Genomic DNA, 17,058 nt, shown 5'->3' on the forward strand with positions numbered 1-17,058 from the left:
GCAACTCTGAAATAAACATGTACATAAAGATTTATCCATTTTCTTAGGATAGATTTCTAGGAATGAAATTACTGGATCAATGAATATAAAAATGTTGGAGAATTATCTTTTTATTTAAAGATTTTATTTTTACTTTTTCTCCAAAAGCTCCCCAGTACATAGTTGTGTACTTTTAGTTGTGTGTCCTTCCAGCTGTGGCATGCGAGACGCCGCCCCAGCGTGGCCCGATGAGCTGTGCCATGTCCACGGCCAGGAATCGAACTGGCAAAACCCCAGGCCACCAAAGCAGAGCGTGTGAACCCAACCACTCAGCCACGGGTCCGGCCCCCAGAATTATCTTTTTAAAGAAAATCATCTTTGGGGCCGGCCCGGTGGCACAGCAGTTAAGTTCCCACGTTCCGCTTTGGCGGCCCATGGTTCGCCAGTTTGGATCCCGGATAGGGACATGGCACCATTTGGCAAGCCATGCTGTGGTAGGCGTCCCACATATAAAGTAGAGGAAGATGGGCACAGATGTTAGCTCAGGACCAGTCTTCCTCAGCAAAAAGAGGAGGATTAGCAGCAGATGTAAGCTCAGGGCTAATCTTCCTCAAAAAAAAAAAAAAGAAAAGAAAATCACCTTTGAGTTGTTAAAGGATTAATGACACATCAATTTTAACACATCTTTGATGATTGTGTAGTTACTCATATTCAAATAATCTCTGCAAGCATTACTATTAATTGATTGAATCTAATCTTTCATTTCAGACAGTAGGATGCATCTCTTCCTCTGTCTCCTATTCCTCGGGATAGAAGTCAGGAAGTCTGAGCCCATATACAAGCCTTGTCAGACAAGCACACATGCCCATCTTGTTTATACTGCCTGTTTAACCTATTGCTCTTGACATTCATATTTTCCTTCTTTTCTCTGCTTGCAGATGGAATGGGGCGAGTCCTTGCTCAAGATGTATATGCAAAAGACAACCTACCCCCGTTCCCAGCATCAGTAAAAGATGGCTATGCTGTCCGAGGTAAATATTTTGGTTTTCTTGAGTATCATCATACAGTGTTTTGTTTTGGTTTTTTTCCTCAGATTTTTGGCTCAGCCGAGGCACCCAACACCTGTTACATCTGTTTCCCCCTTGTTTGTCAAAATAATTTCACTTATGGATAATAGTGTTAATCTACACCTATATGTTTTCTGGCATAATCTTTATTAAAACTTTTCAGTGAGAGTACTGTAGTTACTTGAAAATTCTTGCTTACAACAAATATGTAGAGATTGATAAAAACACTGTACCTTAATTTATTCTTTTGGCCTGTACACATGCCAGATAGCAGACAATCTTGGTTTAAAGTTTTTCATATGTTTTCTAGTTGAAAACATCTATATGTTCCAAGAAATAAGAGTAGATTCCCAATACAAGGATAAAATGGGACAGTTTTTTCTGCTGCTTTAAATTCAAGCATCAATAAGGGCTTCATAAAAATCAAGCGTGAGGGCAACCTCTGATTCCCTGAAAGGTGCCGTATTTCAAAGCTCTGAATCACCAGATGGTACTAGCAGCTCACGCCTTCAGAGTTGCCTGAGATTGCATAAAGCTTAAAAGCAAATACTAAATAGCATTTACCTGCCTAAAGTCCAATCTAAGAACCCAAAATGAAAATACAACTGAATTGTGTAGGAACTATTATTGATTATTAAGTCAAGGCTAATATCATTGAAGAAATGTCTAAAAACATCTCCCAGTTTATCAGAGCTCGTAAGAAGGCCAGTTCCTTTTTAATGGACATTTGTGGAGTCTCTTACTTGGCTTTTTGTTGGATTTTTTGTTGTTGTTGTTGTTGTTTTACTATATCTAGCCAATTAAAACAATTTCTTGGGGCCGGCCTGGTGGCACAGCAGTTAAGTGGGCACGTTCCACTTCGGCGGCCCAGGGTTCGCCAGTTTGGGTCCCGGGTGCGGACATGGCACCACTTGGCAAGCCATGCTGTGATAGGCATCCCATGTATAAAGTAGAGAAAGATGGGGCCGGATGTTACCTCAGGGCCAGTCTTCTTCAGCAAAAAGAGGAGCATTGGCAGCAGATGTTAGCTCAGGGCTAATCTTCCTAAAAAAACAAATAAAATAAAACAATTTCCTCTTTTTTGTAATTAAGTACATTCATTAATCTCCCCATGTTCCAGCACCATCTCTTAGCAGTATTTCTTTATGTTGGAGGCAGTATAGCAAATGGTTAAGGTTATTGGCTTTGAGCATAGTAAGAGTGATCTGGATTCTAGTACCAGTTCTATCTATGTGACTTTGAGCAAATCATTATCACTATTATTGTTACAAATACTTTTACCTAGACTATCTCTGAAAAAAGGATAACATTCATCTAAATTGTTATTCTCATATTCTATGTTAACAAAATGGTGGGGAGATTAATTCTTACCAGTGTATTCTTTCTCAAGAACACTATCTTAGATGCACCTCATTCAGCTCGATCTCACTAAATTAGAGTGTTTCTGAAAAAATAAATAACAAGTGCCCGATGGCTCTTATGGTTTTTTCCTACCAAATTTATTCCTTCTATAGTACTTATTATAATGAATATTGTCCAGAAAGAAAATTAATTTAGTCTTCTGATAGCCTCATTGGCTCTCCTTATTTCTTATTCCCCCTCTAAAATGTAAATTCTGTTTTGAACTTATAATTAATAGCCATATAAGATTACTATAAAATGACAAAAAAATTCTTACCTCTAGAGTCAAACAAACAACTACAGCAGATGAAATACCAAAGGGACGAGAAAGTATTTTTTACATCCTTGGTGATATGAAGTAGAAGAAAGTGAGAAAATACATTATTTGAGTCAGAATTATTCTCAAACAGAATGTTGTTCTGTGATTTTTGCATGAGGTAGCAGCAGTTCAATAAAAAGAAACTATTGCACTTAGCTTTTCTATTTGCCAAAAAGAGCAATTAGCCTACATGAGCCATAAAAGAGCCATTCTGCTACTGTAGACTCTATCAAAGAAATTTTTATGTAAAATTATTATTCAATATCTTATTTATTCTTTTGTTTTGGAATGGTGGTGATTTCACACACACACACACACACACAGAAAAATCTAAAATGACATCTCACAGTATAAAGGTTCAACAAATAATCTACCATGCAGCTGATTCATTCTTTCCTGTGAAGTGTTGCTAGTTCTCTAAGATAAGGAACATTTAACAGATACATAACATATAACAGATAACCAATGCAGATATGGTTAAAACTCAAAGTGGGAATAGTGGGTGTGTCTTTGTATGTGTATATATATATTGATGTCATAATTAAGGCAGCAAAAGTCATCAGTGATCAAAGAGGCATTGGTCTTAGTCTTTTCTATGCTATAATATCCCCCCCAGGCAGTGTTTTGGTAAAGAGTGTCCTTGAGGCTATTATTGTGGCTCTCTACCACTGTGCTTCGTGTACCTTCTTCTCTCCACCCCCATCTTCCTTTACTCCCATTCCTTTCTCCCCGCTCCCTCTTTTTTCTTCTCCTCTGCCTCTGCCTTAGGCCTTCCAGTAATAACCATTGGTACCTGTGAGGATTGCTAACCCTCTAGGTTGCTAACTTGCTCTGGATCACTAAGCGTTAACCAGTATCCTTCAGAAACATGTGGGCTAAAACCCCAAACCAGTTGGAAGATCACTTGGCTTTAAGGTATGTGGGTTGAAAAATCAAGACATGATCAAAAAACATGACTAAGGAAATAAAAAATAGGAGCAGCTTAAAAAAAAAAAGAAACAATAGAGTGTAAAGAAGGCAAGAATCAAGTGATGATGATGTAAGTAATAGGAAGACCTATAATCTAATAAACCTAAAACTGCATTCAGAAGGGAGTGTATTCGAAAGATAGAAACATGGAAAAGAAAATGAAAGTAGCATTATTACCGATTAGAATCAATACAATGTTTTTATTCTTTATATTTTTGAAGAGTTGTTTTTCCCTTCACACTGTTAGCTAATCATCATCTTGATGCATTCACACCCTCCTATAGAGATGTGGGTGCTTATTGTCTCACAGTTTCTTCTTAGATGTTAATAAAGGCAAAAATACCTCAGAATTTCAAGTTCGGCTTTCTTAAAAATGTTCAGTTTGAAAGGCTTATCCCTTCAGAACCTGTTTTTGGATCATTTAGAAAAGGGAAAATTATAAACAAGACAGTAATTATTTTGAGAACCATGTGTAACAAACAATTTTGCAAGGATATACTAAGAGAAATCCGTGCCATTTGGATAAAGTAAATTTTAAAGCTTTTTAGTTTTTTACATTCTGATTGAAATATATGGTTACAGGAAATACAGACTATCAAAAAGAGCGTTGTAAAATTGCCCGTTATCTCACTGCCTAGCCACTATTAACTTTTTGTTATACTTCCTTCTAGTTGGTTAAAGTGCATACTAAAATTCAGAATACTAAAATTCAGTATAACCTTTTTGATTTAGAGCTAGTTCTTCTTCTTTCATGAAAGTCAAGTTCTAGGGTTTCTATTTTGTCCATTTAAATACTTTTTGGCCACTGCTGGTTCTCCAACTCATTTGACAGGCTATTGCCTTCCACTAGAGGACACTTTGTTTGTTTTTGTCATAGCATTGGCTTTAGTATCTTCTTCTCAGGTTAATGAAGATCAGCAGTTGAATTCATAAATAGATGCCCATCCACATCATTGCAAATGCACTGTCAAAGAGTGTTTGCAACTATACTCTTTAGTAAAACAATCCGGATAAACAATAAGACATCTGCTGCTCTCTTTATCAGTTCTATTTATCTTTTTTTTTATTTTATTGCAGTAACATTGGATTATAACATTATATAGCTTTCAGATGTACATCGTAATATATTGCAGATTCTGTGTAGATTACATCATGTTCACCACCCAAAAACTAATTACAGCTCATCACCTCACATGTGAGCCTATTTACCCCTTTTGCCCTCCCACCTTCCCCCTTCCCCTGTGATAACCACCAATCCAATCTCCGTTGCTATGTGTTTGTTTGTCGTTGTTTTTATCTTCCACTTATGAGTGAGATCATACTGTATTTGACTTTCTCCCTCTGACTTATTTCACTTCGCATAATACCCTCAAGGTCCATCCATGTTGTAGAGGACACTTTGGATGAAGAAGATGGTATTATGACTTGGGAGTATTACTCATGTGAGCAGGGAGATAGTTTGGAATAATTAATTTTAGTTAATTCTCAAAAGCTTAAAGTACTGTATTTAAGGAAAGAACATTTCTTTTACCAGTACTAACAATAAATGGGTGTTTTTCTCATGGAAGATGATAGTAAAGAATATAAAATGTCTCTCATTCATCTGTCCTAGTGTTACCTCCCTGCTTTCCATAAGAAAAGGCAGCAGATTTAAATTTCCAAACAACTCACCTGATTTAATCCCTCAGTATAATAGCAGCAAGTATTAGTCCTGTTGTGTTAGTCTTGTCACCTTTGCTTACCCCCACGCCATCTCTTCCTATAATCTTAGTTTTAGCATACACATAAATGTTATTACTTTGTTGCCTATCATCCCATCTTAGTTTGGTTCCATAATCAGAGTAAACAAATTCTTTTTTTTTTTCTTTTTTTTTCTTTTTTTTTATTGAGGTAATATTGGTTTATAATATTATATAAATTTCAGGTGTACATCATTGTATTTCAATTTCTGTGTAGACTACATCATGTTCACCGCTCAAAGACTAATTACTGTCCATTACCATACACATATTCCCTTTTACCTCTTTTGTCCTCTTCTTTCCCCCTTCCCGGGGACTCTGGTACCCACCAATGTAATCTATATATCTATATGTTTGGTGGTGGTGGTTGTTGTTTTTATCTTCCACTTATGAGTGAAATCATATGGCATTTGTCTAACTTATTTCACTTATTTCACCCTCAAGGTCCATCCATGTTGTCACAAATGGCAAGATTTCATCTTTTTTATGGCTGAGTAGTATTCCACTGTGTATGTATACCGCATCTTCTTTATCCATTCATCCATTGATGGGCATTTAGGTTGTTTCCAAGTCTTGGCTATTATGAATAATGCTGCAGTGAACATAAGGGTGCAAATATCTTTTCACATTCATGCTTTGATGTTCTTTGCATAAATACCCAGAAGTGGAATGGCTGGATCATATGGTAGTTCTATTCTTAATTTTTTGAGGAATCTGCATACTGTTTTCCTTAGGGGCTGCACCAGTTTGCATTCCCACCATGAGTGTATGAGAGTTCCCTTTTCTCCACATCCTTTCCAACACTTATTATTTCTTGACTTTTTAATAATAGCCATTCTGAGGGGTGGGAGGTGATATCTGATTATAGTTTTGATTTGCATTTCCCTAATAATTAGTGATGTTGAACATCTTTTCATGTGCTTATTAGCTATCTATAGATCTTCTTTGGAAGAATGTCTGTTCAGATCCTTTGCCCCTTTTTTAATTAGATTGTTTGGTTTTTTTGTTGTTGAGTGGTCAGAGTAAATAAATTCTTAATCCCTCTGCCTTATTTCTCTGTCAAAGATATTTCCTCTAAAAGTTATGCCATCTCTATAGCCTCAGTTTATTCAGCCCTAACATGGAAATGATGAGACTCTTTATTATTAAAAATAAATGAATAGCTGTAAAGTGTTTCAGGAGGCTTAAAGAATGTTCACATATAGCTGGAAAATGAAAATGAGAGATAATTTTATGGCAAATGGCTTGGGGAAGATCATTTTCTATATGTTGCCCCAGTGAATAGTTATCTAATAGTATCAATTTTATATAAAATGATGTAATCAGAAGTCTTCAAATAAACAGGTGAACAAGACCAGAAGTGTTTTCTGGACATTAAAAAAAGAGGGTGGAAGTGGGAGCAGCTTTAGGGTCTAGCATTAAGCATGATGAATTACTTCTATAATGCATTTGCTGTTAGGATTTGGTTTATATTGCTTTTATCACTTCCTTCAAATTAAATTCTACAATTAGAAAACAGACAACTTATTAACAGAAACATCTGAATTAGGAGGGGGAAAAGATTCTAAGCCTTTACAGACATCTTTGGAATCAATCCATCTTTTCTAACAGTATACTGTGGCTTAGTTTATTTCTTTCCAAGCTTTAGGTTTGTATGCCACCATACCTCCACTTCCACCTGCTCCCACCTAAGCTTGTAGAATTCATATTGAAAATGGCAGCTTTTCTTTTACCTCTCTCTTTACAAAACCATGTACCTTTCCTTTTTTTTTTTTAAGATTTTTTTTTCCTTTTTCTCCCCAAAGTCCCCCCTCCCCCAGTACATAGTTGTGTATTTTTAGTTGTGGGTCCTTCTAGTTGTGGCATGTGGGATGCCACCTCAGCATGGCCTGATGAGTGGTGCCATGTCCACGCCCAGGATTCAAACTGGCGAAACCCTGGGCCACTGAAGCAGAGCGCACAAACTTAACCACTCGGCCACGGGGCCAGCCCCCTACCTTTCCTTTAAGAATCGTTTTGTTGGGGCCAGCCCCGTGACCAAGTAGTTAAGTTTGTGCGCTCTGCTTCGGCAGCCCAGGGTTTCGCTGGTTCAGATCCTGGGCGCAGCCATGGCACCACTTGTCAGGCCATGCTGAGGCAGCGTCCCACATGGCAGAACCAGAAGGACCTACAACTAGAATATACAACTATGTATGGGGGGCCTTTGAGGAGAAGAAGACAAAAAAAAAAAATGAAGATTGGCAACAGATGTTAGCTCAGGTGCCAATCTTTAAGAAAAAAAGTGATTTTCTTAAATTTATTATTCATTATTGTGATTATTTGATTAATATCTTTCTCCTCCACTACATCACTGGCTTTAAGAGTTTTGTTTTAGCCACACCCATAGGAAGACACACGTTAAATACATTATACATCACAAGCCAATAATATATACAAACATATACAACATACACAATACATATAAATATACATATGCTCACATATATATAAGCAAAAGTAAGTTTCATGAGACAATATTCATCCTTACCATGGATGATGAAATATACCTTCTATTCTTTTTCATTTAAAAAATTATTTACAGGATGATTTTACTGCCCATCTCCATTTATGATCCAGAGTTTGAAAAACATTGCAACAGACTGGCACTGCATTAGAATAGAAACAATGTCTGGTTTTACTCTTTACTCTGTCCCAGCACCTATTATGACACTTGGGTCGTAGAAGACACTCAGTAGACATTTAGTAAATGAATGAAAGAAATAAAAAGTTTTAAAGTGTATTATTTTTAAAGTATTATTATCCCCATTTTTATCAACAGCAAGACTGAAGGTTAGAGAAAGGTTTAGTAATTTGCAGAAAGTCCTGAGGCTAATAATAGGCAGAACCAGGATTCAGATTCAGCTTTGTTTTACTCTAAAACCATGTTAATTTCCCTTTGTGCAAGAAGTAAAAAGAGAAAATGTCTAGATTGCTTATAGGAGATGGCAAGTTGGTAATATTTCCAGTAGAAAAATGACTAAAAATAAGTTTATTCACATCTGCGGTGCAGTTAGTGCAGAACTCTGACAGATGATTGACTTTTAATTTTCTACAGTAAGAAAATCGTGATTTGCTTTAAGATACTGCAAAAATAAAGTGGTGGGATAGATGAAACAAGATTGGTGAAATGTTGGTAATTGTCAAAGCAGTGATTTATATGTCTATTTTAAGTTGTTCATTTTTTAAAAATTAAATAAAAAAGAACCCGTGAAAGCAGCATAATAAGAATAGCATGGCAGGAAAACTATTCTTGTTTTTACAAGTGAACACTGAAAATACGATAGGATTCCAAAAACACAAGAAAGCCAAGAGTTTATTGCCTGAGATAATGTCTATAAAGCACAAGATACAACATCTAGTACATAGAAGAGACCCAATGTTTATTTTTTGTCCCTCTCCACATCAGGTTAACCAAAGCCATCTATGCAAAAAAATAAAGTGACTTATTAGAAACAGTATTGTATATAGGCCTTTAGAAAAAATGCCACTTTGTAATCACATAAAGAGACAATGATTTTGTAGGTCCTTTTTAAAAGAAGGAAAATATCATTTATTATTTTTCACTATGATTGCAAATATAGTTAAAATATTCATATAGAAAGTGTTATCTGGGGCCAGCTCGTGGCCGAGTGGTTAAGTTCACGTGCTCCGCTTCAGCAGCCCAAGGTTTCACTGGTTCAGATCCTGGGCACGGACATGGCACAGCTCATCAAGCGATGCTGAGGCGGCCTCCCTCAAGCCACAACTAGAAGGACTCACAATTAAAAATACACAACTATGTACCAGGGGGCTTTGGCAGAAAAAGGAAAAATAAAATCTTTAAAAAAAAAAAGAAATAAAGTGTTATCTTTTCCGTGTATGTGCCCCAAACCCTTACTGTATGCAGATGACATGGAAGTAATGGTTGTGATCATTAAACTCATTAGATAGGCATTGCCTGTCCAGAAGTATTGGTCTGAAATCCACATCATATGTGAAGAAAACCCTTTTGAATACATTTATCTCCAGGAGTATTTTTACACCCAGCCGTTACTCTTATGTATGTAGGGAAAAAAAATTGGATAAGAAGTTTTTTCCATCTCAATTCTGAAAGTGTTTCTTCCAATTTAAAAAGAAATAATCAATGGAAAATGTGATGCAGCACTGCCTATGTATTCTAATTCAGAAATAGCATTTTGACAGATTATTAAAAAAGAAAAAATACTATACTGGGAATTAAGAGACTGTATTTTAGTCCTTTCTCTATACTAACCAGAACTTGTTCAAAGTACTTAAGCTTTTCTACCTGTATATAACTCATTTCCTTCAAATGTCAAATGAAGAAAAGAATATATGTTCTTCCTACTTCATTATGTTAATTATGAAGATCATACTGGATTATAAATAAGAAAACAGTGTGAAATAGTTAAAATTTATAGAAAAATAGAGAAATATGGAAATATATGTATATGTACATATATATCTCCATAAGTGTGCACACACACATCACACACACATACCCAAGGATAAGGTGGTATTTATTTAGTAGGATAGGCTAAAAGAACTTCCTATTTAAAAAGTACAAGTGTGAAAATTAAGGAGCAACAGAAAGACTATCTCCAGTGACACCAAGAAGGAGCACGCTTAGGGCCACTTCTGTTGTTTTTTGTGAGTTGTGGATACCAAAGATCAAACCTTTAGTAACAAAGCCATTGTCTAGTCTAGGAGATGAGAAAAGTATTCCACTTTCCTGAAGCCTTATCTGATCATTTGAGTCAGTTTTGAGAATTCTGGCTCTAGCTTCTTAGTCCTTGCTATAGATTCATTCTGATGTTTGTTCTTGGTTCTGTTCATCCCACAGCTGCTGATGGCCCAGGAGATCGTTTCATCATTGGGGAGTCCCAAGCTGGTGAACAGGTGAGCTTTATAGGCCTGAAAGGCCATAAAGATTTCAGTTTCATGGACTTTCAGGATCTAATTCTAAACTTCTACCATCATTTTAATGGAAATCTTAGAGAAGGATTAGGTTATCAAAGACATTAAAATTTGGTTCCCATGAGAAAGAACCAAAAGAATTATTTCTTAACTGAAAGAATCTGCATCTGTTAATATATGGCATGGTGTTGTTGGTATGTCTCACAGACATGCCCCACAAGCATTTTCTAGCCCTGTTATTGGATGACTCTTTCTTCCTGTGTAAACATTAATGTTCTGAATATAACTTCAATTTCTGAGTGGTCTTCTCAGACTTTTTCCCAACTTGTGTTGAAAATGGAAATTTAGAAAAAGCAGGTTATTTAACCTTTCTAGCTAATCATTTAGATTAATTTTTCTCATTAGGAAGCCAGTCAGGGAACAGGTATACATATATTTCTATTAAGAAATTAAGCACTAATGGGCCATAATGGAGGTACAGTAGAAGTCCTCTTAATTTAATGCCTTTGATACCCGGTAATTGGCTGTTTAATTGGAAATAAGTTAAAGTGGGAAGTTATTTTATCTTTTTAAAATAAAGATAAATTTAACTTAAATGAATGTTTGTTTGTTAATAATTTGATGGAGAACCAAGGCTTTTCTTTTAATAAGTACCTGCTATTTGAATTTCTGTCTAGTCTTCCTTACATAAATCACATCTGAAAGAAAGGATATTTGCAAAGTATCTAAGAATAGAATCCTTCTAAATTTTTATTATATTTTTATAATTTTTTACAGTTGCTTCACCCACACCTAATTTGACAACAGTTTTTTTTAGCAGCATTTTTAATTAAGTTTTTCCAAAGGTTTAACTTAATTTTTATAGGAAAAAATAACTCTTTTCACATTCATGTATCATTGGGTTTTGTAATATTTTTTAAGTTACATAATTCAGTAGCAACTATTGCCACAAACTGGCACAAACAAGTTTGGGGACAAGTTCAACTGAATCTTAGAGCAGTAGTTTACAGGTGTACAAAAGAAGAGTGTAACACCTTCAAACTTAAATTGTGCTGTGGGCATCATTATGTTTAAGAGGAAATAGAGAACATGCGTTAATCCAATGAGTTGTGAAGGTTGGATAAAAGAGCTCGTATCTTATTAAATAGAACTAGAGGAAGACCAAGACGCTTTTCTTCTCTACTACTGTCAAGCACTCGCATTATATAAAAATAAAGGAGGAAATAAAGAAAAAAATATATATATATGGCAGTTTGGGCAAAAGCTGTGTCCCATGTATTTTCTTCCTTGGCTTAGCAGGTACTCCCTTATGTCCTGAAAATAGAGAGGGGTTGAGGAAGCATATAGAGAAGGATGGTGCCAATGGTAGTGACCCGAATCCCTCCCCATCTCTACGTCCATGAGGAATACTGTATACAGATCTCTGAAGCTAAGCCTGGCACTGTAGTGATTAGATCGTGTTCATACTGTACACAGGCTGGTTTTAGTCCCCATGACTCCTTTCCTAACAAAAAGAACAGCTAGGCCTGGGACCCTTTTTTATAAATGACTTACATTGTGATCTCATAATTTATTTGACTTCTTGGTACATATTTCCATCAACAATGGACATCTAAAGAATCTGTTTTTATAACAAAGCCACAAAATATCAATTATTCAAGGAATATGTCTTTGATCTTCCGTCGAGTCTGGCCAACATTCATCAAACATACTTACTGCGTGTAGCAGGCGCTATGGGAAGTTTTAGGGATGTGAAGTAGCTTAAGATGTGACTACCACTCTTAAGGAGTTTATATCTAGTGGAGGAGACAGAGTATAAACAACTAGATATAATACAATGTGTTACATTTTGAACTAGTGCTTCAGTCATGTGCTGTGGAGCATAATAGAGAGGTTGAGCATTTCATCCTAGGAGGATTGGAGAGATGACACTGGAGCTGGGCTAAGAGAGTTTTACAAAGACAGAAATGAGAAAGGGACATTCCAGGCAGAGAGAACAGTTTAAGTCAAGACCCAAAGATGTTTTAAAAATTGCATGGAGGTGCCAGCCCCGTGGCTGAGTGGTTAAGTTCACGCACTCTGTTGCCACAGTCCAGGGTTTCGCTGGTTCAGATCCCAGGAGCAGACATGGCACCACTCGTCCGGCCATGCTGAGGCAGTGTCCCACATAGCACAACCAGAGCCACTCTCAACTAGAATATATAACTATGTTCTGGGGGGCTTTGGGGAGAAGAAGAAAAAAAAGGAAGAAGATTGGCAACAGATGTTAACTCAGGTGCCAATCTTTAAAATAAAAAATTGCATAGAATGCTTAGGGAACTGCAAATAATTTATGGTAGTCACAGCCTAGTATACATAGGAATAGGTAGCAGATTGTTAAGGACCTTGTGGACTTCTTAAACTTTATTTACTAGTTAAGACTTCCAACTGTACTAGAGAACTAGGAGCATAAGAAAAGTTATAAAACTTAAAAGTTGTCAACTTCTTGTAAGTTCTTATAAAAGTTTGATGGGGAAAAAAATGAAAGCATACAAGAAAATGGAATTTTTCTTCAAATTATCCGTGATGTCTGTCATCTATATAACTGTATCTATATCTATATATTGATATACTATATAATATCTATATAACCATATAACTGATATATCATACAGACTTTATAGTAATCTCAGAGATCTTACAAGAGCCAAACTGCTCACTTATTGAAAGTAAATACCCTTAAGCATTAGGGAGCCATTGCATACACTGAGACAGTGATTTTGGTTTCTTGGTGTACCAGAATACTTGACTTTAAATCACTTATAGTTTGGTCCTATTGATTAGCCCTGAACACTTTGAAAGAAAATACTACGTAATTATAAAGTACTATCATTGGACAAAGCTCAAATCATCCAACTCAATACCTCCATTAAGGAAAAATCAAAATTTTAACTGTTTTTACTTTATATAAATATGTAAAGCATATCAACAAAAATAAAAAAGAATTAGTTACTAGTCTTAACAATCTAAAAGAAGTACTTCATGTATTGTTAGAGTTTTTCAGTTGATTCAGTTCAATTGCAGTTTATATGTCTCCTCTAAGCGGATATATAAATGTCTTTATATATGCAATAATATCTTTTACATTAGATTTAATATAAGTGAGCTGGTAGGAATCCTTCACCTACTACTTAGAATTACTGGTCTTGGAAAGGAGCCAAATTTTTTATTTAATAACCATACAAAAACCCTCCTTAGTTGGTTCAAGCCAAGGAGTGGAGAAAATTACTGGTAGAACTACAGTAAAACTTAAAGTAAGTTTACAGAATATGATACATTGAACCCAACTAATTGAGGCAGGGCTCCAGGCTAACACACTTCAGCTTAAGAGGCAACTGCCCTGAAACTCACTTTAGGATTCACTTTCTGCCTTGGTCAAAAGGGCACTTTCAGGGGCCAGCTTGGCAGTGCAGCGGTTAAATTCTCACGTTCCGCTTCGGTGGCCTGGGTTTGCCGGTTCGGATCCTAGGTACAGACCTATGTACCACTTGTCAATCCATGCTGTGGCAGACATCCCACATATAAAGTAGAGGAAGATGGGCACCCTCCCACATATAAAGTAGAGGAAGATGGGCACCGATGTTAGCTCAGGGCCAGTCTTCCTCAGCAAAAAAAAAGAGGCTTGGCAGCAGATGTTAGCTCAGGGTTAATCTTCCTCAAAAAAAAAAAAAAAGCACTTTCAGCAAAAGAAATACTTCTTTAGGCCTATATTAAATATCTTTGTTCCACAAGCTCCAAAGATAGTTTTGGCATTAGCACCTCTACTAAAAAAACACATATATTGAGGCCAGCCCTGGTAGTGTAGCAGTTAAATTCACACACTCTGCTTCAGTGGCCTGTGGTTCGCCAGTTCAGATCCCAGGCGTGGACCTGGCACTGCTTATCAAGCCGTACTGTGGCAGGTGTCCCACATATAAAATAGAGAAAAATGGGCACAGATGTTATCTCAGGGCCAATCTTCTTCAGCAAAAAGAGGAGGACTGGTGGCAGATGTCAGCTCAGGGCTAATCTTCCTCAAAAAAAAAAAAACACATATCAACTCAAAACTTTAATTGTTTTCATCAAAAATCACTGCACTGCAAAATGGTCATATATAGTGGATTAAGAGATGTCTCAGACAAGTAGTAATATCTGGGGTTGAAGGTTTTTTAAAAATTTAATGTATTAAACCCTACATTGTTCATTTTAAATCCTATGCATTATCTTGGTAGAATATTACATTATAGTGTAACAATTCTGAATAAGGCTGGAATGTCTTTTATTCTAATAACAGAATAAGGGGATATAAGGTACATAGTTCAGTGCCAGATCTGATCCCAAGAATCTGTTTCTCCAGTGACTGTGGGAGAGTAGCAGGGAGAACACTGGAGTTGTAAGTCAAGAAGGATTGCATACTTGATGTAGTTGTTGTGATAATGAGATCATGCATGTTCATCCATTCATTCTGGAATATTTATTGACTGCCAACGTTGTGCCAGATACTTTCTAGGCGTTAGGATGATAAAGCAATAAATATGTCTGGAAAAGGGATGATTAAAGAAGGTTAATGCAGGGACTACATCTAAGATATAGAAAGGGTTAAAGGAAATTAACAAAGAAATGTGAAGCACCTAGGTGCTAGTAACACTGAGATTCCATTACCACCTCTAGATCTGAAGGGACAAAGGCAGAGAGTCATACCTGGACCTGGGGAGATTCATAGCTATGGGAGAGGGCCACCCAACAGGAGCTGTAGTCCTCAGTGGTAGAGATGACATAGCCATCACCAAACTGCAGCCTAGCTGGGAAAGAGCAAGAGGAATAAAACCCTACTTTTCTCACTCTCTCACCCTCTGATCTCTTGTTAGTCCTTCTCATTGACTGAATCTAATTAGAAGCCAGAGTGATGGAACCTGGTTGCGACAGTCCATAGAGGTCAGCCTTCTGGGCTACAACACAGGATAGAGAATGGGGATGTGATCTGGAGAGGCCAACAGAAAATAAAACAAATTCCTATCTTTGTAGAGCTTATATTTTAAAATATAATAATGCACTTAACACTGAACCTAGCATAGATTGAGGCTTCAATAAATAATAGCTGTTGGTGGTATTGTTTGCAGCAATAATATTATGGAAAGAAGCTTTTTAAGCCTTTTCTAATAAATAAATTTCCAGTTTTACTTTGATTGTTCATCTAATGGAGGAATATTTTTCCTTAACTGTTCCCTAAAATTTTTTTTAAACGTGGTAAAAAACACACAGCATAAAATGTAGCATCTTAACCATTTTTAAGTGTACAGTTCAGTAGTTTTAAGTATGCTCACATTCTTGTGACCCAAGATTTTAAATACTTATGAAGCAGATATCTTTGGAAGGATAGCTTTTTTATTGGGGAATTAATATTATCTCAGAATTTTCTTTTAGGGGAAATCTGAAGCATTCATTTTCCCAACTCCAACCTAAATCATGACCCATGACAACCGACTCTTCTGAGGCCAGACCAATCCTATGAGATGGATCTTTCAGAAATCTGCTTTTCCGTATGCTGGGGAGTTTGCAGGGCATATCCTGTAGTCAGTCTCCCATACCATCCATATGAAAGCTCAGATGATGAAAATCTGGGATATAATGTTGTCATTCATAAAATCATATTGCATGGCATTTTCTTTCTTAAAGATTCTTGAATCACTTTACATATATTAAGAAAATTCACGTTATTTGAGTGAGAGACAATAGTGGCAAATGTAAGTGGCAGTTCTTCAAAAGGAAAACAGGGTAACAAGAAAGACATCTAATAGTCATTATCTTAAATCAAGTTAAAGTTTCTTTGGTATAAGTGCACCTGTTTGTGACTTTTATCACATTGGCCCAAAATTAGTAAGACTGTAAGACTTTCCTTTTATGGTTTGTTTCTAAAAATATTCCATCTCCTGCAGACTTTTCCTTTGCAGCAGCAAAGTAAATCAACTCTTTGTTACATGTTTGCATTTTCAGCCGACTCAGACAGTAATGCCAGGACAAGTCATGCGAGTTACAACAGGTGCTCCCATCCCCTGCGGTGCTGATGCAGTAGTACAAGTGGAAGATACCGAACTTATCAGGGAATCCGATGATGTACGTCATTACCAGGTCTTACTGCTCCATTTCTATGGCAATATTATAAGTCATGCCCATTTTCTGCAATGTTTATGAGATTAACTCAGTTTTTTTTTGGTTATGTTAAGATCTTGCATATATGGGTCTCCAGTAAAGAAGGATTTGCCTTAGGCTTGAAAATCTTTTGTTACAGGAGAAAATTTTTATGATCATCGCTGTGATTATAGCAGAATTTGAACCACATTTGATCCGAGAAATTTCACATGCAAACGAGTAAAAAAATTACCTCAAGATAGAAGAGCAGAGATATTAACTATTGACATACCTTCTGGCTGAGAAATTTGCTCATCAGGACAAGCTTCTGATAAAATATGAAGGAGAATTTAATAGAGAAGAATTTAGCATAGAACATTTGGGCCAGTTCTTGAGTATTACACTAAGCAACTAAACCAGTTCTGGTTTTCTATAATTCAGGAATATCTGTGCCACCAAATGACAGCCTGGAGATATTAAATTG

The 17,058-nt window shown here is 36.4% G+C and overlaps 1 protein-coding gene across 28 annotated transcripts in view; it reads left to right on the top strand.

Annotated features, from left to right (window-relative positions):
• Positions 1–17,058, top strand: part of GPHN (gephyrin) — a 578,713-nt gene that overhangs the window by 482,339 nt on the left and 79,316 nt on the right. For 15 of the 28 annotated variants that reach the window (XM_070513810.1, XM_044773784.2, XM_014860918.3 and 12 more), the window contains 3 exons: positions 918–1,010; positions 10,354–10,409; positions 16,440–16,559. In XM_070513810.1, the coding sequence (XP_070369911.1) occupies positions 918–1,010; positions 10,354–10,409; positions 16,440–16,559 (269 nt within the window). Of the gene's footprint in view, positions 1–917; positions 1,011–10,353; positions 10,410–16,439; positions 16,575–17,058 lie in introns of all 28 variants that reach the window. The other 13 variants (XM_014860909.3, XM_014860913.3, XM_014860911.3 and 10 more) reach the window with 1 other exon arrangement.

Source organism: Equus asinus, chromosome 7 (assembly GCF_041296235.1).
Source record: "Equus asinus isolate D_3611 breed Donkey chromosome 7, EquAss-T2T_v2, whole genome shotgun sequence".
NCBI lineage: Eukaryota > Metazoa > Chordata > Mammalia > Perissodactyla > Equidae > Equus > Equus asinus.